This window comes from Bombina bombina, chromosome 3 (genome assembly GCF_027579735.1).
Source record: "Bombina bombina isolate aBomBom1 chromosome 3, aBomBom1.pri, whole genome shotgun sequence".
NCBI lineage: Eukaryota > Metazoa > Chordata > Amphibia > Anura > Bombinatoridae > Bombina > Bombina bombina.
This window is the reverse complement of record NC_069501.1, coordinates 1,045,346,339-1,045,371,141: the sequence shown is the minus strand read 5'-3', so window position 1 is coordinate 1,045,371,141 and position 24,803 is coordinate 1,045,346,339. Positions and strand designations below refer to the sequence as shown.

Genomic DNA, 24,803 nt, shown 5'->3' with positions numbered 1-24,803 from the left:
TCTAAATCACAAATGTCTAATTATGACTTTGCTGTCCCTTTAAGCATTTGTTGATTAAGCAATTCTACTGTATTTAATGGTCCTTTAAACAAATCGTTTTCTAGGATAAGGAATTAGAGCATGACATTTTGGCATTATTATATTCTAATTCTGTTCTAGTAACAAGCATGGAAACCATGATGGTTAAATGGCTTATTTTTCTCTCCAGTCAGTGACTGATGCTTTGATGTCTCTGCATTTCCTGTTCTGTCGGAGGACTCAATCTGCTGACCAATGGCGAGGAGCTCAGCTTCTGAGCCTTCTCAGCAATCCTGCTGCAATGATTGCTCCGTCAAGTTCTGACACAGTAAGTATTGCTTGTAGATTGAAAATGGTTAACACGACATGCTCTATCCAATCCGTTTAAACGTATCTCTGTAGTCCCTTTAACTAGTGTTTCAGGCTTGCACTGCTAGGGTTTAGAAGCTACATCCACAACTTGATAAATAAAGCCCATGGGGTAGATTTACCAATGCCTGTCCGACACAATACGCTGTAGCTTATCATGTCCGACAGACATCGCTGAATGCCGACAGCATACACTGTCAGCATTTATCATTGCACAAGCAGTTCACCAGAACTGCTTGTGCAATGCCGCCCCCTGCAGATTCGTGGCCAATCGATCGCTAGCAAGGGGTGTCAATCAGCCCGATCGTATAGGATCAGGTGGATTGCAGACCACAACCTCAGAGGCAGCAGACAAGTTATGGATCAGCGGTCTTTAGACTTCTGCTTCATAACTGCTGTTTCTGGCGAGTCTGAAGGATCCTGCAGAAACAAGAGGAACAGGGGCCATTCTGCCCTTGTTAAATCGACGCCCCTATGTCATCAGCAAACTTTTATGTATTGTGATATTGATTATATTCGTCAGTTATTATGACCTAAGTAAAACACTTTGCTTAAATAATAGTGATGTTAAAAACTTACATTTATTTTGCTATTCAGGCAGATAGTGTCTGCTTTAAAGAAAACATTCTCCAAAAGTGTTCATGTCAGGAAAAATATATTTGTCATAATATTTTAATTCTAGTAAGGATAAAATGGTGACTTTTTTCTAATGGCTGCAATGTTAAGGGCAAATCTCTCCATTGTTCATTGTTAGATAAAAGAATGATGACTAATTGACTTATAATATAAATTTCAATGTGTTTTTTGCACGAGCAGTGTAGTAACAATTTCTACTGAGTGCAAAAAACATTTCCTTTTTTTATAAAATTTCTTTGTTGATGAATGATTTCATTACAAGTTTTAAGGCGATTTAACAATACAGGGCAATCTCTTGAGTGCTATCGCGATTTATGCTAGAATGATTACCACATCATCAGGGCTCTGGTAAACTCTTTTGCAAAACAAAAAAGTGTCACATAACACATCAAAAATACATTACAAAGTACACTTACAAATATTATTCAAAATAGTTATAAGGGCTCAAAGATATGAGGTCTCAGGTGTTAGAAAAAAAGGCTGCAAATATATATATATATATATAGTTATATATGTTTACATACGTATTTGTATGTAGAAATATGTATTTACAGACATATATACACATATAAACACATTAATACATATTTACTCCTATATAGACATTAGAGCCCTTTGCAGTTAAGTAGATGAGAACTTGAAAAATCATATTTATGCAATATTCATATTTAATAAAATGGTATACTGTGTATTTAATGTAAATATTTCACATTCCACTGTTCTGCACATAGCAGAATAAGTTCTATGTATTTATAAATATATATTCCTATATATATATATATATACCTATATATAATCATATATATATATATATATATATATATACCTATATATAATCATATATATATATATATATATATATATATATATATATATATATATATATATATATATATATATATATAGGTATAGATATATATTGTACCAAAATACCATTAGATACAGTATCCCACAACAGTGAGTACACCCCTCACATTTTTGTAAATATTTTATTTTCAAAAATGTACTATCTTATCTTTTCATGTGACAACACTGAAGAAATGACACTGCTGAAATGTAAAGTAGTGAGTGTACAGCCTGTATAACAGTGTAAATTTGCTGTCCCCTCAAAATAACTCAACACACAGCCATTCATGTCTAAACCATTGGCAACAAAAGTGAGTACACCCCTAAGTGGAAATGTCCAAATTGGGCCCAAAGTGTCAATATTTTGTGTGGCCACCATTATTTTCAAGCACTGCCTTAACCCTCTTGGGCATGGAGTTCACCAGAGTTTGGCATTCATGGTTCCCTCAATGAACTGTAGCTCCTCAGTGCTGGCAGCACGCATGCAGGCCCAGACTATGACACTCCCACCACCATGCTTGACTGTAGGCAAGACACAATTGTCTTTGTACTCCTCACCTGGTTGCTGCAACACATACTTGACACCATCTGAACCAAATAAGTTTATCTTGGTCTCATTGGACCACAGGACATGGTTCAACCTCTGCGGCAATGCTGGCAGCACTCATATGTCTATTTCCCAAAGACTACCTCTGGATATGATGCTGAACACGTGCACTCAACTTATTTGGTCGACCATGGCGAAGCCTGTTCTGAGTGGAACCTGTCCTGTGAAACCGCTGTATGGTCTTGCCCACCGTGCTGCAGCTTAGTTTCAGGGTCTTGGCAATCTTCTTATAGCCTAGGCCATCTTTATGTAGAGCCACAATTCTTTTTTTCAGATCCTCAGAGAGTTCTGTGCCATAAGGTGCCATGTTGAACTTCCAGTGACCAGTATGACAGAGTGTGAAGTGATAACATAAAATTTAACAAACCCAGGGTTACAGTATAAGGTTCAAGAATCATCCGCCCAGGGGCAGATTCCTCCTATCAAACCTATCCTCAAGACTAGAGAAGAGAGCTGCCTTTCTAGAGTGCATAAGGGATCTCTCATCTCTCGGTGTAATCGTTCCAGTACCTCTAGCAGAAAGGGGTCTAGGGTACTATACAAACCTTTTCGTGGTCCCAAAGAAGGAGGGCACGTTCCGCCCAATTCTGCCTCAACAAGTTCCTGTCAGTCCCATCGTTCAAAATGGAGACAATCAGGTCAATTCTGCCCCTAGTTCAAGAGGGGCAATTTATGACAACAATAGACTTGAAGGATGCCCCAAGAGTCTTTATGAAGGTCCTGGGAGCGCTGCTCGCGGTAGCGAGAGCCAGAGGTATTGCGGTGGCTCCTTACCTGGACGATATACTGGTCCAGGCTCCATCCTGCAGTCTTGTGGAGGACCACTCGAGGGCTCTTCTTCTCCTTCGATCCCACAGATGGAAGATTAACGAGGGAAAGTTCTCTGGTCCCCAGCAACAGGGTGGAGCTCCTGGATACGATAATAGATTCTTTATCCATGAAGATATTCTTGACAGACCAGAGACTTGCCAAGATAGCGTCCAGCTATCTTGCCCTTCAGTCCTCAAGGCCACCTGTGGCCAGGTGTAAGGAGGTGATTGGGCTAATGGTATCCAGCATAGATGTCATTCCATTCACCAGGTTCCATCTTAGACCTCTTCAGTTATGCATGTTGAGACAATGGAACTGTGATCACTCAGATCTATTCCAACAGATATCTCTGGACAAACGAGTGAGGGAATCCATCTCTTGGTGGATCCATCTGGGACAGCTGTCCCAGGGGACATCTTTCTTGTGGCCATCCTGGGAGATTGTGACCACGGACGCAAGTCTATAAGGATGGGGAGCTGTTTGGGGTGCCAGATGGGCACAGGGCAGGTGGACTCAAGAGAAGTAAACGATACCAATAAATATTCTGGAACTTCGAGCGATATTCAACGCTCTGAGGGATTGGCCCCCTCTGGGGTCATCCCGATTCATCAGATTCCATTCCCAACATTACCTTGGTGGCTTACATAAACCATCAGGGGGGAACGAGAAGCTCCCTTGCCATGAGGTAAGTATCTCAGATTCTGGAATGGGCAGAGACCCACAACTGTTCGCTCTCAGCGATCCACATTCTGGGTGTGGACAACAGGGAGGCGGATTTTCTCAGCAGACAATCGTTTCATCCTTGGGAATGGTCTCTCCATCCCAAAGTGTTTCCAGAGATCTGCAACAGATGGGGGACGCCAGTGATAGACCTCATGGTGTCCAGACTCAACTTCAAGCTACCCAGATACGGGTCGCGGTCCAGGGATCCCCAGGAGGAACTGATAGATGCCTTGGCGGTCCCTTGGGAGTTCAATCTAACTTACATATTTCTACCGTTACCGCTTCTCCCTCGAGTGGTGGCCCGCATCAGACAGGAGCAGACTTCAACCATTCTGATTGCTCCGTTGTGGCCACGGAGGACATGGTTTGCGGATCTGGTGGGGATTTTGTCATCTCCTCCATGGAGGTTACCCTGTTGCAGGGATCTGCTGGTGCAGGGTCCTTTTCTCCACCAAAATCTCGATTCTCTGAGGCTGACTGTGTGGAGATTGAATGCCTAGTCTTGGTGAAGAGAGGGTTCTCGGAGAGAGTGATTGATACTCTCATTCAGGCCAGGAAACCGGTCCGGTCACTCATCGCATCTATCATAAGGTGTGGAAGACCTTTTTATCCTGGTGTGAGGAACATGGATATCCCTGGCATAAGGTTAGGGTATCCAGGATTTTGGCTTTTCTTCAAGATGGTCCGGATAAGGACCTTGCCACTAGTTCCTTAAAGGGACAGATTTCGGCCTTATCGGTTCTGTTACACAAGAAGCTAGAGAAGCTTCCTGATATTCAGTCCTTTGTTCAGGCTCTGTCCAGAATCAGACCGGTTTTTAGACCTTCGGCTTCTCCTTGGAGCTTGAACTTGGTTCTTAAGGTTTTGCAGAGGGCTCCGTTTGAGCCTATGCATGCACTTGACATTAAGATTGTTTCCTGGAAGGCTCTGTTCTGGCTATTGCGTCGGCTTGCAGAGTCTCTGAGTTAGTGTCCTTGCAACATGAGCCCCCTTACCTGGTTTTTCATGCCGATAAGGCTGTGCTTCGCACTGGTTTGGGATTTCTTCCCAAGGTGATGTGAGATCGTAATATCAATCAGGAGATAGTAGTTCCTTCCTTGTGTCCTAACTCTTCTTTGTCTAAGGAATGGTTACTTCATAACATGGATGTGGTTCGAGCCTTGAAGTTTTATCTTCAGGCCACAAAGGATTTCAGACAGACTTCGTCCTTATTTGTGGTGTATTCTGGGAAGCGTAGGGGGCAGAGGGTCTCTTCCACTTCTCTGTCTTTTTGGTTGAGGAGCATTATCCGTTTGGCCTATGAGACAGCGGGTTACGGCTCACTCAACTAGGGCTGTGGCCTCTTCTTGGACTTTTAAGAACAAGGCCTCTGTGGAGCAGATTTGTAGGGTGGCTACTTGGTCCTCCTTACATACTTTTGCAAAATTTTACAAGTTTGATGTTTTTGCTTCAGAGGAAGCTGTTTTTGGGAGAAAGGTTCTGCAGGCTATGGTGCCCTCCCATTTTGTTCATTCACTGTCCTCTAGAGCTTGAGTATTTGTTCCCACAAGTAATGAATGAAGGAGTGGAAGATGGAAAACATTAAGATGGAAAAAATTATGCTTTCCTGTGTCTTTCCAAGACCATCATCATTTTCATCTGTGGGAGAAGAGTCTACTGCTCTCGCCCGTTTGCTCCGGTGGACGGACCTAAATTTAATATTATTCTTCTGGCACCATTTATACCCTGATATTTCTCCTACTGTTCCTTGTTCCCTTGGAAGAATGACTGGTGGATGAGGGGAGTGGGGGAGGTATTTAAGCCTTTGGCTGGGGTGTCTTTGCCTCCTCCTGGTGGCCAGGTTATTAATTCCCACAAGTAATAAATGAAGTAGTGGAGTCTCCTCACACAGATGGAAATTAAATTATCAGGTAAGCATAATTTATGTTTTTCACCACTTTCATGTGTGTCCAATTATCCATTTTACCTGCGTGTATTACAGTGTTTACTCCTATACCTTTATTTTGTCATTTGAAATAGCTGTTTTGCCTAATTAAACTGCCACCTATACAGAAAATGTAAAAACTGCAGTATTGTCTATAGAAAACCTGTGCAACAGAAATCAGTCTCACAGTAGGTTTAGCGTTAAGGCTAAGATTATGATTAGGGATAGGATTAGATTCAAGGTATGCAGCCCTCATTTACAGTGAACATTTAAGATTTTTTTTCTTTTTTATCACTTAAAAAAAAACTACACTTCTACCCATACTGCATGTGCTTTGTTGTACCTTTTCTAGATGCCCTGTGAATACCTGTCTGTTGAGACAATGGAAAGATGGATTGTAAGTAAGTAAACATAGCACTTTTTTGCTTCTTTTTTACATGGACAGTATTTTTAAGGTTCAGGTGAAGTTAAGATAAAGATTAAATTTATAAATAAAGATGCTATAATGGTGAAACGTCTTTTAAGTGTATGGAGATGTAATTATAAACAAATGATCATAACCTCTTGCCTGACATGACGAGAACAGGTCGTCATGTAAACTGCTGCCTGTGAGTGCATAACAACCTGCTCTCGACATGAAGGGGAATCGCTGATCACAGCACTGGATCACCAATTCCCCTGCACTGCAGACTGATCGTTGGGGGCATAGTGGGCAGCACTCCCAGAGCTAAATGGGAGTGCCGGGATGTCATCAGGGAAGTGTGTGGTGACATCATAGAAACCCTTTAATCTCAGCTCCCTTACTAGCCACAGACCTTCAAGACCTATCATTTGAAAGAGAGTCACCTGCTTTTTCAAGTGATGATGGTCTTGGAAAGACACAGGAAAGCAGATCTTTAAAAAAAAAAAAAAAAAAGTCCAAACACAATACATAGGGATTTGGTTGAGAATGGAACATTATATGCTCTTGAAAGAAATCTGTTATATCTAGGGAACAGTGATCACCTTGCAAGAAAAAAAGAAGAAACCTTCTAATCTATGTTATAACCAACAGAAACCCGTATAGGCCCCTATCCTACTCTTGATGACAATTTAGTAAGGTGGTCACAGTAAAGCAGTGGTCACCTCTGAATTTTACTAAAATATAAATATAATATATATAATTTTTTTAAAGTTTTTGCCACAGCTATCTAATATGTCATGAAATATAAATATAATAATGGTATATTTTATATCTACTGGACCTGCTAAAAAATGTACAATTTGTGTGGGTCACTCATTGAAATTTGACTTTCAATAGTATTTAAATGTAGGTAGCATAAAAACCCTCAAATTTGTCTCAGCACTAGGGAAAATGGCTTTGTAGCAAACGGGTAAAAATAAGTCCTAGCAGCTTTAGTTCCTGATTTATGCTGTATAATTTGTTTTATGCAAATATATGCTAATGAGTATGGCCAGTATTTTTTTTCCAGAAAAGGTGTCAACCCTGGATGTTGCTAATGCAAATATGAATTATGTTGGGTAAAAAAAACTTTGCAAAGTATGTGAGATTTCGTTAGATGTTTCCTAGTATTCGGCTAGATTACGAGTTTTGCGGTATGAGTGAAAAAGCAGCGTTAAGGCTCTTTTTCACTACCACTGGTATTACGAGTCTTGCAGGTTTAGCTGCACCGCACACTTTTTTGGCCATAACGCAACGTAACTACCGCAGCTTTCCAAAAGTCCTTTTTCAATGTGACTTCCTTTGCGCCGGTATTACGAGTTTGCCTGGGAGACCAAAAAGTGAGCGGTACAGCTAATACCGTCAAGATCCATACCGTAAACGCTGTAACATAAAACTCATAACTAAAGTGCTAAAAAGTACACTAACACCCATAAACTACCTATTAACCCCTAAACCAAGGCCCTCCCGCATCGCAAACATTAAAATAAAATGATTAACCCCTAATCTGCCGCTCCGGACATCGCCACCACTATAATAAACATATTAACCCCTAAACCGCCGCACTCCCGTATCGCAAACACTAGTTAAATATTATTAACCCCTAATCTGCTGTCCCAAACATTGCCGCAACCTACATTACTGTTATTAACCCCTAATCTGCTGTCCCTAACATCGCCGCCACTATACTAAAGTTATAAACCCCTAAACCTAACCCTAAGTCTAACCCTAACCCTGACTTTAATATAATTAAAATAAATCTAAATAAAAATTACTATCATTAACTAAATAATTCCTATTTAAAACTAAATACTTACCTATAAAATAAACCCTAAGGTAGCTACAATATAACTAATAGTTACATTGTAGCTATCTTAGGTTTTATTTTTATTTTACAGGTAAGTTTGTATTTATTTTAACTAGGTAGACTAATTAGTAAATAGTTATTAACTATTTATTAGCTACCTAGTTCAAATAAATACAAATTTACCTGTAAAGTAAAACCTAACTTGAGTTACACTAACACCTAACCTTACACTACAATTAAATAAATTACATTAATTAAATACAATTAACTAAATTACAACCCCCCCCCTCTAAATTGGCATCAGCCAATAGGATTTGTTACCCTTTAATTCCGATTGGCTGATATAATTCTATCAGCCAATCGGAATCTTGGATGACATCCCTTAAAGGAACCTTCATTCTGGAAGAGCCATCGATTGAAGAGGATGCTCCGCGCAGGATGTCTTGAAGATGGAGCCGCTCTACGCCGGATGGATGAAGACTTCGGCCCGCTTGGATGAAGACTTCTGCTGGCTTCGATGAGGACTTCTGCCGCTTCGTTGAGGATGGATGTCGGGTCTTCAAAAACTGTAAGTGGATCTTCGGGGGTTAGTGTTAGGTTTTTTAAGGGTTTATTGGGTGGGTTTTAATTTTAGATTAGCGTTTGGGCACAGAAAAAGAGCTAAATGCCATTTTAAGGGCAATGCCCATCCAAATGCCCTTTTCAGGGCAATGGGGAGCTTAGTTTTTTTTGAGATAGTATTTTATTTGGGGGGTTAGTTGTGTGGGTGGTGGGTTTTACTGTTGGGGGGTTGTTTGTATTTTTTTTTACAGGTAAAAGAGATTTCTTTGATGCAATGCCCCGCAAAAGGCCTTTTTAAGGGCTATTGGCAGTTTAGTTTAAGCTAGGGTTTTTTTTATTTGGGGGGGGGGGCTATTTTTTTTTTATAGTGCTATTAGATTAGGTGTAATTAGTTTAAATATTTGATAATTTATTTTTTGATTTTGTGTAATTTAGTATTTGGTTTTTTTGTAATTTAGTTAATTGTATTTAATTAATGTAATTGATTTAATTGTAGTGTAAGGTTAGGTGTTAGTGTAAGACAAACTTGCCTGTGAAATAAAAATAAAACCTAAGATAGCTACAATGTAACTATTAGTTATATTGTAGCTTGCTTAGGGTTTATTTTATAGGTACATTTTAAATAGCAATTATTTAGTTAATGATAGTAATTTTTATTTAGATTTATTTTAATTATATTAAAGTTAGTTTTTAGGATTAGACTAGGGTTAGGTTTTGGGGTTTATAACTTTAGTATAGTGGCGGCGACGTTGGGGGCGGAAGATTAGGGGTTAATAAGTGCAGGTAGGTAGCGACGACATTGGGGGTGGCAGATTAGGGGTTAATAAGTGTAGGTAGGTAGCGACGACATTGGGGGCGGCAGATTAGGGGTTAATAAGTGTAGGTGGGTGGCGGCGACATTGAGGGCGGCAGATTAGAGGTTAATAAGTGTAATGTAGTTGGCGTCGATGCTAGGGCGGCAGATTAGGGGTTAATAAGTATAGGTAGGTGGTGGCGGGGGCAACAGATTAATGGTTAATAAGTGTAATGTAGGTAGCGGCGATGTTAGGGGTGGCAGATTAGGGGTTAATAAATGTAGGTAGGTGGCGGCGGTGTCGGGGGCGGCAGATATGGGGTTAATAAGTGTAATGTCGGTGTTGGCGATGTCGGGGGCGGCAGATTAGGGGTGTTTAGACTCGGGGTTTATGTTAGGGTGTTAGGTGTAAACATAACTTTTGTTTCCCCATAGGGATCAATGGGGCAGCGTTACGGAGCTTTACGCTCCTTTATTGCAGGTGTTAGGCTTTTTTTTAGCCGGCTCTCCCCATTGATGTCTATGGCGAAATCGTGCACGAACATGAAAAACCAGCTCAAAGCTGCGCTGGTATTTGAGTGCGGTATGGAGCTCAATTTTGCTCTACGCTCACATATTGCCTGCTAATGCTGGGGTTTTGCAAACCTGTAATAGCAGCGCTTATAGGGAGGTGAGTGGTGGAAATAACTTGCAAGTTAGTACCGAGCCGCTCTTACCGCAAAACTCGTAATCTAGCCGATTGAGTTTGCTTTGGGTGCTATGTTTATAACAAATTCTACCTACTCTTTCTATACTGTAGTCACATTTTGGAGAAAAATCACACAGTTATTATTAATAGTTATTTCATTGTTTTAGAACAGTACACATAAAAACCTGAGCAATTTCATGTTAAAAGCCTTATATCTATTATTTATTGTAATGCTTGTTCATTTTTTTTTAAGTTTCTCTGTTTGGAACTTTAATCTACATTATATAGCTACTGAAATATAAAATTTAAAAAAACAACAACTCAATATTGTGTGATATTCTGTTCACTATTGTTTAAAACTTTAACTTTGTTCTCTGTCAATCCTTAGTTGGATTCCTGTTGTCACATAGTGCTCTAAATACAAACCTCTACACCATGGAGCTGTGGAAGTTAGCGTTACAGGGCTCTCAATGCATCACGCTGCTACGGGATGACGTTTTACTAATACATCGAGTAACAGAGGACTTCTTTGGCGGCATTAAAGGGTAAATCATGCCATGTACTATATTGTTTAAATCATGTATTCTTTTTTTTAATAGTTGTTTTTAGGTATATCTGTATAGTTCTCTTTTTCATTTTAATTCTTTTTCTATAGTTATTACAATCTCATTTATGTGTTTGTTTATAAGTGACATTTATATTTTGACTTTTCCCTGTTGCAGTGAATAAATATACAGAAGCAAAACAAATATTTGGCAATTCTTCACACATAAAAGTAGTTAGTGTCTTTATTAACCAATTTAAAATTATTTTAAAGAGCAATACCCTGTCATAATGGTATAGCACTTTTGCATTTTATTTGCTCTGGCTTTAAAACATCTGTTTGTTTAAACACACGGTCTTGTGTCTTTCCATCCTCCTGTTAACTGTCCTAATAATGACAATATATTCACAGAACTGGATCTCTTTGGTGATTCTACCAACGCTAAATAAGTCATTCATAGGGGAATATTTATCAAATGTCTTGCGGACCTGATCCGACAGTGCGGATCAGGTCCGCAAGACATCGCTGAATGCGGAGAGCAATATGCTCTCCATATTCAGCATTGCACCAGCAGCTCACAAGAGATGCTGGTGCAACGCCGCCCCCTGCAGACTCGCGGCCAATGGGCCGCCAGCAGGGGGTGTCAGTCAACCCGATCGTACTCGATCAGGTTGAATTCCGGCAATTCCTGTCCGCCTGCTCAGAGCAGATGGACAGGGTTATGGAGCAGCGGTCTTTAGACCGCTGCTTCATAACTGCTGTTTCTGGCGAGTCTGAAGACTCGCCAGAAACACGGGCCGTCAAGCTCCGTTGACTTGTGCATTCTGTATTTTTGTTCAATGCTGAATGCAGATCTTTTCAAAGCAGAATTTCTTCAAGTTAAAGTGAAGCAAACTAAAATGGATGCAAAGGGCTTCACTTTCACAAGAAGATATTCGGAAAAGATCTGAAGATCAAGAAAATGCCTAAAGTCTAGTCATTACCATAGATATATATAATAAGAAAGAGAGATGCCCTACCATTTAAATAAGGACAATCATATCCATATAGAGGTCAAGTGATGGCCATAATCATCTGGCAGAAAGCACTAGCATTGTTTTGTTGTGTTGTTGATGCTATCCTTAAAGGGACAGTAAAGTGAAAATTTAGAGCATGCAATTTTAAACAATCTTGTAATTTATTTCAATGATCAAATCGACTTTGTTCTCTTGGTATCCTTTGTTGAAAAGCATACATAAGGAGGCTCAGGAGCATCAATGCATGGATGGAAGCTAGCTACTGATTGGTGGCTGCACATACTGTATGTGCCTCTTGTCATTGGTTCACCAGATGTGTTCAGTTAGCACCCAGTAGTGTATTGCTGCTCCTTCAACAAAGGAAACTAAGAGAATTAAGCACATTTAATTTTAGAGGTAAATTGGAAGTAAAGTTGCTTACAATAATATGCTCTAGCTATATCATGAAATACTAAAAAAAAATTGGTTTCCATTTAATCCTCTAAATAAATGCAAAGTATCCACAAAATGGTCAAACAAGATGGGTGTAAAATTAGGTGACATTTTGTGAAAATCTATATATGATGATTTTTGGTGCAAGTATTTTATGTTTGCTGTTTATAGTTATTGTTTACAATGCTAAATTAATTTGAATGTCAAAATTAGTCAATTTACTTTTCCTCGAAATTATAAATTAATGTATTTTTAAAATGAATGTAATATTTTTATGGGTAGATATTATATTCCTTTCAATTTCTACATAAAGAGCACGATGGTGCAAAGTGCTAAAAATATTCAATTAACAAAGTAACTTAGATATGATACAAATATATTTTGTATAAAAGCATGTAGTAATCCACTTTGCCATTTTCACACTTTGTAATGATAATTTCAGTGCTTTTTTTTTCTGTGAGTTACCAACACAAATCATATGTTGTTTTGTTAACAGAAACATATATATCAGTATTTTCAACATAATTGTAATTAAAATACTTTAATGGTTCCAAATGTAGCATCAGTTCAAATTCCAAAAACACCTTATTTTAGGATTCTATGCCACTATTTGACAATACAAATTAGACCATATTCTACTTTATACAGGTATGGGAAGCGTGTAGCAGATGTAAAGGAATGCAAAGAGCACTTTCTGACAAACAGGTAAGTCGTTTCTTTATTTCACGCAAAAAATGTACCCTAATGAATAGGCTTAGACGTTCTGAATAGAACATTATCTGACAATGTTCACTTAGATTACAAGTGGTTTTGTGTTCACTTCAGCTTTTCACATAGTAAAAAAAACAATTGTGAAATATCTAATTGTTATCCCACCTAAAAAATGCAATCTAGTCCGTAAAATGCCACACAACTGAAAAAAGAAAGAGCGGATACCATATGTTTAGACTTTAACGGCTAGATTTAGAGTTTTGTCGGTAACGACCCGAAAAGCTAACGCCGGCTTTTTTCTGGCCGCACCATAAAAATAACTCTGGTATTGAGAGTCCACATAAAGGCTGCGTTAGGCTCCAAAAAAGGAGCGTAGAGCATATTTAACGCAGCTTCAACTCTCAATACCAGAGTTGCTTACGGACGCGGCCAGCCTCAAAAACGTGCTCGTGCACGATTCCCCCATAGAAAACAATGGGGCTGTTTGAGCTGAAAAAAAACCTAACACCTGCAAAAAAGCCGCGTTCAGCTCCTAACGCAGCCCCGAGTCTAAACACCCCTAACCTTATACTTATTAACCACTAATCTGCCGCCCCCGCTATCGCTGACCCCTGCATATTATTATTAACCCCTAATCTGCCGCTCCGTAAACCGCCGCTACTTACATTATCCCTATGTACCCCTAATCTGCTGCCCTAACATCGCCGACCCCTATATTATATTTATTAACCCCTAATCTGCCCCCCACAACGTCGCCTCCACCTGCCTACACTTATTAACCCCTAATCTGCCGAGCGGACCTGTGCGCTACTATAATAAAGTTATTAACCCCTAATCCGCCTCACTAACCCTATAATAAATAGTATTAACCCCTAATCTGCCCTCCCTAACATCGCCGACACCTAACTTCAATTATTAACCCCTAATCTGCCGACTGGAGCTCACCGCTATTCTAATAAATGTATTAACCCCTAAAGCTAAGTCTAACCCTAACACTAACACCCCCCTAAGTTAAATATAATTTACATCTAACGAAATTAATTATCTCTTATTAAATAAATTATTCCTATTTAAAGCTAAATACTTACCTGTAAAATAAATCCTAATATAGCTACACTATAAATTATAATTATATTATAGCTATTTTAGGATTAATATTTATTTTACAGGTAACTTTGTAATTATTTTAACCAGGTACAATAGCTATTAAATAGTTAAGAACTATTTAATAGTTACCTAGTTAAAATAATAACAAAATTACCTGTAAAATAAATCCTAACCTAAGTTACAATTAAACCTAACACTACACTATCATTAAATTAATTAAATAAAATATCTACAATTACCTACAATTAAACCTAACACTACACTATCAATACATTAATTAAATACAATATCTACAAATAACTACAATGAAATAAACTAACTAAAGTACAAAAAATAAAAAAGAACTAAGTTACAAAAAATAAAAAAATATTTACAAACATAAGAAAAATATTACAACAATTTTAAACTAATTACACCTACTCTAAGCCCCCTAATAAAATAACAAAGCCCCCCAAAATAAAAAAATGCCCTACCCTATTCTAAATTACTAAAGTTCAAAGCTCTTTTACCTTACCAGCCCTGAACAGGGCCCTTTGCGGGGCATGCCCCAAGAAGTTCAGCTCTTTTGCCTGTAAAAAAAAACATACAATACCCCCCCCCCAACATTACAACCCACCACCCACATACCCCTAATCTAACCCAAACCCCCCTTAAATAAACCTAACACTAAGCCCCTGAAGATCATCCTACCTTGTCTTCACCTCACCGGGTATCACACCGATCCGTCCTGGCTCCGATATCTTCATCCAACCCAAGCGGGGGCTAGACATCCACTGAAGAAGTCCAGAAGAGGGTCCAAAGTCTTCATCCTATCCGGGAAGAAGAGTAGATCCGGACCGGCAACCATCATCTTCCAAGCGGCATCTTCTATCTTCATCCGATGAGGACCGGCTCCATCCTGAAGACCTCCACCGCGGACCCATCTTCATCCGGCGACGTCCAACTGAAGAATGACGGTTCCTTTAAGGGACGTCATCCAAGATGGCGTCCCTCGAATTCCGATTGGCTGATAGGATTCTATCAGCCAATCGGAATTAAGGTAGGAATATTCTGATTGGCGATGGAATCAGCCAATCAGAATCAAGTTCAATCCGATTGGCTGATCCAATCAGCCAATCAGATTGAGCTCGCATTCTATTGGCTGTTCCGATCAGACAATAGAATGCGAGCTCAATCATGAAGATAGAAGATGCCGCTTGGAAGATGATGGTTGCCGGTCCGGATCTACTCTTCTTCCCGGATAGGTTGAAGACTTTGGACCCTCTTCTGGACTTCTTCAGTGGATGTCTAGCCCCCGCTTGGGTTGGATGAAGATATCGGAGCCAGGACGGATCGGTGTGATACCCGGTGAGGTGAAGACAAGGTAGGATGATCTTCAGGGGCTTAGTGTTAGGTTTATTTAAGGGGGGTTTGGGTTAGATTAGGGGTATGTGGGTGGTGGGTTGTAATGTTGGGGGGGGTATTGGTTGTTTTTTTTATACACGCAAAAGAGCTGAACTTCTTGGGGCATGCCCCGCAAAGGGCCCTGTTCAGGGCTGGTAAGGTAAAAGAGCTTTGAACTTTAGTAATTTAGAATAGGGTAGGGCATTTTTTTTATTTTGGGGGGCTTTGTTATTTTATTAGGGGGCTTAGAGTAGGTGTAATTAGTTTAAAATTGTTGTAATATTTTTCTTATGTTTGTAAATATTATTTTATTTTTTGTAACTTAGTTCTTTTTTATTTTTTGTACTTTAGTTAGTTTATTTCATTGTAGTTATTTGTAGGTATTGTATTTAATTTATTTATTGATAGTGTAGTGTTTAATTGTAGGTAATTGTAGGTATTTTATTTAATTAATTTATATTGTAGCTATATTAGGATTTATTTTACAGGTAAGTATTTAGCTTTAAATAGGAATAATTTATTTAATAAGAGTTAATTAATTTTGTTAGATTAAAATTATATTTAATTTAGGGGGTGTTAGTGTTAGGGTTAGACTTAGCTTTAGGGGTTAATACATTTATTAGAATAGCGGTGAGCTCCAGTCAGCAGATTAGGGGTTAATGTTTGAAGTTAGGTGTCGGCGATGTTAGGGAGGGCAGATTAGGGGTTAATACTATTTATTATAGGGTTAGTGAGGCGGATTAGGGGTTAATAACTTTATAATAATAGCGGTGCGGTCTGCTCGGCAGATTAGGGGTTAATAAGTGTAGGCAGGTGGAGGCGACGTTGAGGGGGGCAGATTAGGGGTTAATAAATATAATATAGGGGTCGGCGGTGTTAGGGGCAGCAGTTTAGGGGTACATAGCTATAATGTAGCTGGCGGCTCTTTGCGGTCGGCAGATTAGGGGTTAATTATTGTAGGTAGCTGGCGGCGACGTTGTGGGGGGCAGATTAGGGGTTAATAAATATAATATAGGGGTCGGCGGTGTAAGGGGCAGCAGATTAGGGGTACATAAGGATAACGTAGTTGGCGGTCGGCAGATTAGGGGTTAAAAAAATTTAATCGAGTTGCGGCGATGTGGGGTGACCTCGGTTTAGGGGTACATAGGTAGTTTATGGGTGTTAGTGTACTTTAGAGTACAGTAGTTAAGAGCTTTCTGGGCTAACGCCGGTTTATAAAGCTCTTAACTATTTACTTTTTTCCTGCGGCTGGAGTTTTGGCGTTAGATTTCTAACGCTCACTTCAGACACGACTCTAAATACCGGAGTTAGAAAAATCCCATTGAAAAGATAGGATACGCAATTTACGTAAGGGGATCTGCGGTATGGAAAAGTCACGGCTGAAAAGTGAGCGTTAGACCCTTTTTTGAGTGACTCCAAATACCGGAGGTAGCCTAAAACCAGCGTTAGGAGCCTCTAACGCTGGTTTTCACGGCTACCGCCAAACTCTAAATCTAGGCCTTAGTGTCTTAAAATAATGAAGTTTTATGTCCTGTGATAAATCATATCTTTTTCCAAAACATTATTGTTCTTCTGCTCTCTATTACAAGAAAAAAATCCTAAACTCACAAATTTACTTAAAAGCTATAGATCTACATCCTTGTATTCTAATTTCCTTTTGAGATTTTCTATCTACACAAAGTCATAAAGAACCCTTTATATAATGCAGGCAGAGTATATTGCAGGATGCACTGTGCTCTATTGTCAGTTTCCTTTCTCTGATACAGCGGACCATTTCACCGAGCCAGGCGCTTATATCTGAGAGGAGCAGTCAAAGAACTGGAAGCCATTTTATCAGATGAACCAGGAATTCTTGGACCCAAAGTAAGTACTGACAGAATATGTTTAGAACCTTGGTTAAAAAAGTAACTTGCCACATCAAAGCACGTATAGATGCCATTATTAAAGGGCCATAGTATTCGAAAAATGGCATGCTCTAACTCGTTAAATCATGCAATTGTAAGACTATTGACCCTACACTACTGTGTGTTTAACCCCCACAAATAGGTTAAACACAAAGTAGAAATATTGCTTAGGAACTGCAGAGCACTGCTGGTCACAAGTGGAAACAGCCACTGATCCAGTCAGCAATGCTACTTGCACGTCTCAAATGTGGAAATAGGGCTGCTGAATGAATCCGTGTCGGCGTCCGCTCTGGATCAGCAGTAGAGTGGTACATCTACTGTGTGTTTCACGCCTTTCGCAAGTGTTAAACAAACAGAAGTGTAGGGTTAATAATCTTTTTTTTTTTTAACTTTTATGGTTGACACAAAAGTCAATTTTGTACACATCAGCAACTAAACACTGTATTTAAAAAACTGTTATACAAACAAAAGAAAGAAGGCGCAACCCCACATCAAGGTAGCATAACACTTTAATGAAGTTAATACAGTTAAAAACACTCACAAGATAATAGTGTCTAATCCGCAATGACACAAATGAAGTCAGTCTGTGGCTGGTACTTTTGAGAAAGTTTGCACAGAGGCAAACGAAACACATAGAGGGAGGAGCTGTGGCAAGTTGCTGCAGACTCAAACGGAGACCTATTGCGGTTGTGGTGAACCCTGGTAGTCCGATGCAGGAGCCAGTGGACAGAACTGTACCAGCCACAGACCGACTTCATTTGTGTTACCGCGGATTAGACACTATTATCTTGTTAGTGTTTTTAATTGTATTAGCTTAATTAAAGTGTTATGCCACCTTGATGTGGGTTGCACCTTCTTTCTTTTGTTTGTATAAGATTCTACCCCAAGAAAATGTAAGCGACACACCTCTGAAATACGGCAGCACCCTGCAGAGAGCAAAACTGGAGGATCCACTTGATAATGCAAAGAATAATTCCAATAACAGTGGATTAATATTCGAGTAAAGACTTGTATGAACTTTTCTTAAAGAAGTTGGTAAAACTGGTAAGACTGTATGAACAATATGCACTTTAACTTTTGATGCACTGTTTATGTTTGTTGTTTCTGAAAGGCATATTTGTGATGTATTGCTTTTAATTATATATATATATATTTTTTGTGATTTTTTTATCCTGTGCCCACTAGACTTCAGAGGTCTGAGTTTGTCATCTGAATCTATTTTTTTGCGCTGCAACATCTTTGTGGAATAATTTAAAACAAATGCATTCAAAATAAATATTTTAAAGCATTGAAACTACCATTCTTAGCAAACTCTGCAGGCTTTGATTACATGAGTCCTGGGATATAGTTAAAGGACCAGTCAACTCAGTAGAATTGCATAATTAACAAATGGTGACTCAAAAAGTTTAAAGTGAATGTAAAGTTAACCCTATTTTTTCAGGGCATTGGGTAGAGTTTTAAAAATGAGGCAGAGTTTAAGTTATTCTTTTTTATTTTATTGATTTATTTACTCACATTTTAACCTTTTTTAAACCTCCGACGATAAACGCAGTTCTCCCGTGCGCCATATTGTCAAATTGATTGACAGATGACGATATTAAAACTACTAATCCTTGTTCATCCCCCCGGGCCGTGACGTTTGTACAAAGGGGCTGAACGCCCCGGGGGAAACCATTTGGCAGGCGGGAGAGTTGCGCTTATCATCTGAGGTTTAAAAAAGTTAAAATGTGAGTAAATAAATATAAAAAAATTGATGACTTAAACTCTGCCTCATTTTTGAAACTCTACCCAATGCCATGAAAAAATAGGGTTAACTTTACATTCACTTTAAATATAAAAAGACAGTGCACATTTTGTTAACGGAAGTAAAATGGAAAGTTGTTTAAAATGTCATGCTTTATCTGAATCATGAAAGTTTAATTTTGACTTGAGTGTTCCTTTAATGAAAAGCCTGGTGGAATTTGTGTTACTGGTTTACTTTACCGTGGCAACATATAGGACCCGTGTAAATGAGCTTGCAGGGGTCTACAGTATTATTGCCCTTTATACAGAACATTTCAGTAAAACTGCTGACTGCATTCCAGATCTCCAGTCCCTCGGGGGAGCAGGGAGTTATTCATAGAAAAGCAATAAAATACTAAAATGTGCAGTACACTTATGTTTGTTTTTGATAGCCTGTGTACAGAAATATTCTACATCTGGAACTTATTAATTATATGTGAATCCCTTTATAGTTTGTGAATGCTGTCACCAAACTATCCTGCAGAAAATGTTTACGAAAGATGTGAGAACCGTATTATATAAAGAGAATATTTTTCTAGCTGTAGACCTTGTGCTTAAAGGGACAGTCTACACCAGAATTTTTATTGTTTTAAAAGATAGATAATCCCTTTATTACCCATTCCCCAGTTTTGCATAACCAACACAGTTATATTAATATACTTTTAACCTCTGTGATTATCTTGTATCTAAGCCTCTGCAAACTGCCCCTTTATTTCAGTTCTTTTGACAGACTTGCAGTTTAGCCAATCAGTGCCTGCTCCCAGATAACTTCACGTACATGAGCACAGTGTTATCTATATGAAAAACATGAACTAACACCCTCTAGTGGTGAAAAACTGTTAAAATGCATTCTGAAAAGAGGTGGCCTTCAAGGTCTAAGAAATTAGCATATGACCCTCCTAGGTTAAGCTTTCAACTAAGAATACCAAGAGAACAAAGCAAAATTGGTGATAAAAATAAATTGGAAAATTGTTTAAAATTACATGCCCTATCTGAATCATGAAAGTTTATTTTGGACTAGACTGTCCCTTTAAATCTTGTCATTAATGGGTCAATACAGATAGTTGTGCATAGGCATTATAATTAATAGTCAAAGAAATAACCCACCATTGGTTGGTAAAATAAATGACTTTAAGCACAATTGGAAAAAGTGTTTTTGTTCAGATATGTTTGTTTTAAAAAAAAAATAACTTTTATTAACATAAATTCTAAGAACAGACAGCTATGAAATTTAATGCCCTGCAAAATTTAAAAACACTACAATACTGGTCAAATGGGTATTCTCAGTTGTGTTCAAACTCTATTGGTAGCTTATCTAGTGGTAACCGTAACTATACTTTCTTAAATAGGAAATATTATACCTAACTTTCCAGCATGTTGTATTGTATCCTAATTAAACTCTGACAGTAAACGTATAGGCTTAATTTAAAAAGCTACAATAATCGTTACAGATGATACTGTTTAAACAGGTAATATCAGGGCAAGTATCGTCATGCAGGTTAAAATTTCACTGCAATAGGTTCCCCCAACGGTAATTATGATTTTAGAAAATCTCTGATAACAACATGTTGTAATGAGCTAAAAGCCTTGTAAATAAGAATTATTGAGGTTCACATAAACAAATATTACGCTTGGAAATATGTTTGTCAAAGGTTAATTCAAAAGCCTAGCAGTCTGGGTTGCCAAAGCTGACTGCTGCCCTGGCTTTCCACCAGGAATGCAGCAGTGAGACTTATAAAATAGAGTTAAGTGAAATAAATATTCTATGGTTGTGCCACTAAAGAGCAAGTTAAAAAATGAACGGAAGGTCCCCTGACGCGGTCGCGTTTCACTAGCACAAGGGCTTCTGTTCAGTATGCTTTGCCCTTGCGTTGTCTCAGACCTGTTTGTGAGAGCTCCTGTGTATTATCTGGCTGTCTGACGTCCCTCCTGGTTCCTGATCCCTGGCTTGCTCCTCGCTCGTCTGACTATTCGCTTGGCTCGTCTGACTACCAGCTCTGGTTTTGATTCCTGGTTTGTTATTTGATTTGTGGACTTTTTATTATTTTTTGCTATTAATAAAGGTGTGATTATTTTTGCACTTCTCGTCTCAGTCTGATTCCTGGCATCCTGACAGCCTATACGTTTACTGTCAGAGTTCAATAAGGATACAATACAACATGCTGAAAAGTTAGGTATAATATTTCCTATTTAAGAAAGTATAGTTACGGTTACCACTAGATAAGCTACCAATAGAGTTTGAACACAACTGGGAATACCCATTTGACCAGTATTGTAGTGTTTTTAAATTTTGCAGGGCAGCAAATTTCATAGCTGTCTGTTCTTAGAATTTATGTTAATAAAAGTTATTTTTTAAAAAACAAACTTATATTTGAACAAAACCCCTTTTTCCAATTGTGCATAAAGGCATTTATTTTACCAACCAATGGTGGTTTATTTCTTTGACTATCCTGCAGAAAATAATAGGTCCAAAACATTACAGAATCAGTAAATGAGTATAGTTAAGAGTTACTGTCCATATACTCCCTGCTTCTTTTGGGGATTCCATATAGAGTTAAAAAAATAACTGAATAGTAAGAAAACTTTTAAAATTTTAATCGCAATAAAACATTTTCTTTTAGGCCTTGTTTGCATTTATGGCTTTGTCTTTTTGCCGGGATGAGATCAATTGGTTGGTGCGACATGGTGAGAATGTCACCAAAACAAAGACCCCTGAGGATTACATTGACGTGTAAGATGCTAAATACAAATTATAATATAATTTATTAATATAAAGTGAATGTAGACAAATAAGAAAGGATGAATTATGGGTTAAAAAACTTACTTGCATTCAACAGCACCAATACACTCTCCTAAGATCGACTAACTTCGCTGCCGCGGACCTGAATATGCTCTCCGAAGTTACCAAAAAAACTGTCAAAAAGCCGCGCCAAGTACGGGGCGATGAGCAGCGGACTTTTGTTAACTAACAGTCATCGATCTCGCTGCTCTTCGGCTTTTTCCCAGCTTTTTTGGTATACTGTCACCGAACATCCACACTATACTAAACTGTTTAACCCCTATCCCGCCGCTCCCAGACCCCAGCCTACATTATACTTATTAACCCCTAATCTGCCGCCCCCTACACCGCTGCCACCTACATAAAGTTATTAATCCCTATCCTGACGCTCCCGGAGCCCACCGCAACTAAATAAATGTATTAACCCCTAAACCGTCAGCCCCCCACATCGCCATAAACTAAATTAACCTATTAAGCCCTAAAGTTAACCTAACAACTCGCTAACTTTATATTAAATATTAACTTATCCCTATCTTATAATAAATTTAAACTTACCTTTAAAATTACATTAAACTATATTAAACTATTCATTAATCTACCCTAACTATTATAATAAAATTATATTAAACTGATTGCAACAGCCAATAGGATTTTTTCAACCTTAATTCCAATAGGCTGATAGAATTCTATCAGCCAATCGGAATCTAAGGGACGCCATCTTGGATGATGTCATTTAACCCTTTGAGTGCTAATGATGGCCGTCACTAGCACTCTCCCACCTTGAGGGAGATCTGGGGGCTCCCACCTGCTCCTACCCCGGCGATCATGCCTGTAGAGTGACAGGCGTCGCCGGGGCTTCCCGTTTTGTGTGGTGACGTCACGTGCAATAACGTGATGATGTCACCGTGCAACTTTATTTATACTTAACAATATTAAGTATAGGAGCAGGGGGCATGCTGCTTAGAAGCCTGTATCTCAGGCATCTAAGCAGCTACAGACCCCCAAGACCCACCATTGGAAAGGTAATCGCCTAACCTTTCCAACAGTGTAAGTCTTGGGGGTCTAAAAAAATAAAAAAAAGTTTAAACAAAAGTTCAAAAAATAAAAAAAACATTAAAAAATCTTAGCACCCAGGTGGGAAAGTGCTTAGCACTCAAAGGGTTAAAGGAACCTTCATTCGTCGTTAGTCCTTCGGAAGAAGCGGATGCTCCGCGTCGGATGTCTTGAAGATGGACCCGCTCTGCGCCGGATGGATGAAGATAGAAGATGCCGTCTGGATGAAGACTTCTGTGGGCTTGGATGAAGACTTCGGCCGGCTTCTTGGAGGACTTCTTGCGGCTTCGATGAAGACTTCTCCCGGCTTCTTGGAGGATGGATGTCGGATCTTCAAAACTGTAAGTAAATCTTCTGCGGTTAGGGTAGATTAATTAATAGTTTAATATAGTTTAATGTAATTTTATTATAATAGTTATAATAGTTATAATAGGTTAATTAATAGTTTAATATAGTTTAATTTAAATCTAAAGATAAGTTTAAATTTATTATGAGATAGGGATGAGTTAATATTTAATATAAAGTTAGTGAGTTGTTAGGTATAGGGGTTAATAGGTTAATTTAGTTTATGGTGATGTGGGGGGGCTGGCGGTTTAGGGGTTAATACATTTATTTAGCTGCGGTGGGCTCCAGGAGCGGCAGGATATGGGGTTAATAACTTTATGTAGGTGGCGGCGGTGGCGGGGCAGCAGATTAGGGGTTAATAAGTATAATGTAGGTGGCGGTGGTGTAGGCGGCAGCAGATTAGGGTTGTTTAGACTCGGGGTACATGTTAGGGTGTTAGGTGTAAACATAACTTTTATTATACCATAGGAATCAATGGGATATCGGTCAGCAGCGAACATGAGCTTTCGTTGCTTTCAGACTCCCATTGATTCCTATGGCATCCACCACCTCCAGGGCGGTGGATTGAAAACCAGGTACGCTGGGCCGGAATAGTGCCGAGCGTACCTGGTAGACATTTGTTAACTAGCAAAAGTAGTCAGATAGTGCCGAATTTGCATTCGGAACATCTGTAGTGACGTAAGCATCGATCTGTGTGGGACTGAGACCGGCGGAACGTATGTTACTTCACAAAATTCTACTTTTGCCGGTCTGTAGGCTTTGATAAATAAGGGGAATCAGGCTCGCCACAATTATGCTGCGGAATTCCAGCATATTTGTGGTTGACGGCTTGATAAATAGGCCCCAATATGTATAGTTAAAAAATTACATGACCTTCTCTTTCTACAGCAGTGCAGGTTTAGGTAATAAATTCAGTCTCTTGTTTGTATGATTATGATGATTTGATTTTTTAAATATTTATTTTATCAATAATTAAAATAAAATAATACTTGGAAGAATGGTTTATCTACAATTTAATGGGCTACATGTATATATTTTCTACTTTACCTGATTCTCAAAAAAAAAAAATCTCTTAGGGAAGAGCTAATGTAACATGAATCACTTGGAATTTTTGTAAATTAAATACAAATAAAATTGCATTTTTTTCCCCAGTGGGCTTTAACTTGCATTTGCTTGTAGTTTTGCATACATGATTTTTTTCTGTGAATGCAATACTTACATTTTAACTTTTGAGACAAACTAACCATTTTCCATTTGATGAGATAAAACACTGAAACCTGAACAGGTAAAATTGTTAGAGAATATAATGAGACTTGTGAAAGAACTTCAAACAAATTCAATGAATGTCCCTCTTCAGCCCACTTGCTAAAAGATTGTAAGATTAATTATACAGTTGAAAAATAAAGTAGGGTTTGACTCACTGGTGCCTTTTACCGTGATACCTTACTCCTATATTTATATGATACTTTAAAATGTGCACATTTGCACAAACACACATACATGTTTATGCACAGATACAAACC

The 24,803-nt window shown here is 38.6% G+C and overlaps 1 protein-coding gene across 1 annotated transcript in view; it reads left to right on the top strand.

Annotated features, from left to right (window-relative positions):
- Positions 1-24,803, top strand: part of NCKAP1L (NCK associated protein 1 like) — a 605,812-nt gene that overhangs the window by 242,514 nt on the left and 338,495 nt on the right. Inside the window, exons 7-12 of the mRNA XM_053708267.1 lie at positions 209-346; positions 6,286-6,334; positions 10,613-10,769; positions 12,865-12,921; positions 17,184-17,280; positions 21,725-21,834. Of these exons, the coding sequence (XP_053564242.1) occupies positions 209-346; positions 6,286-6,334; positions 10,613-10,769; positions 12,865-12,921; positions 17,184-17,280; positions 21,725-21,834 (608 nt within the window). The remainder of the gene's footprint in view (positions 1-208; positions 347-6,285; positions 6,335-10,612; positions 10,770-12,864; positions 12,922-17,183; positions 17,281-21,724; positions 21,835-24,803) is intronic.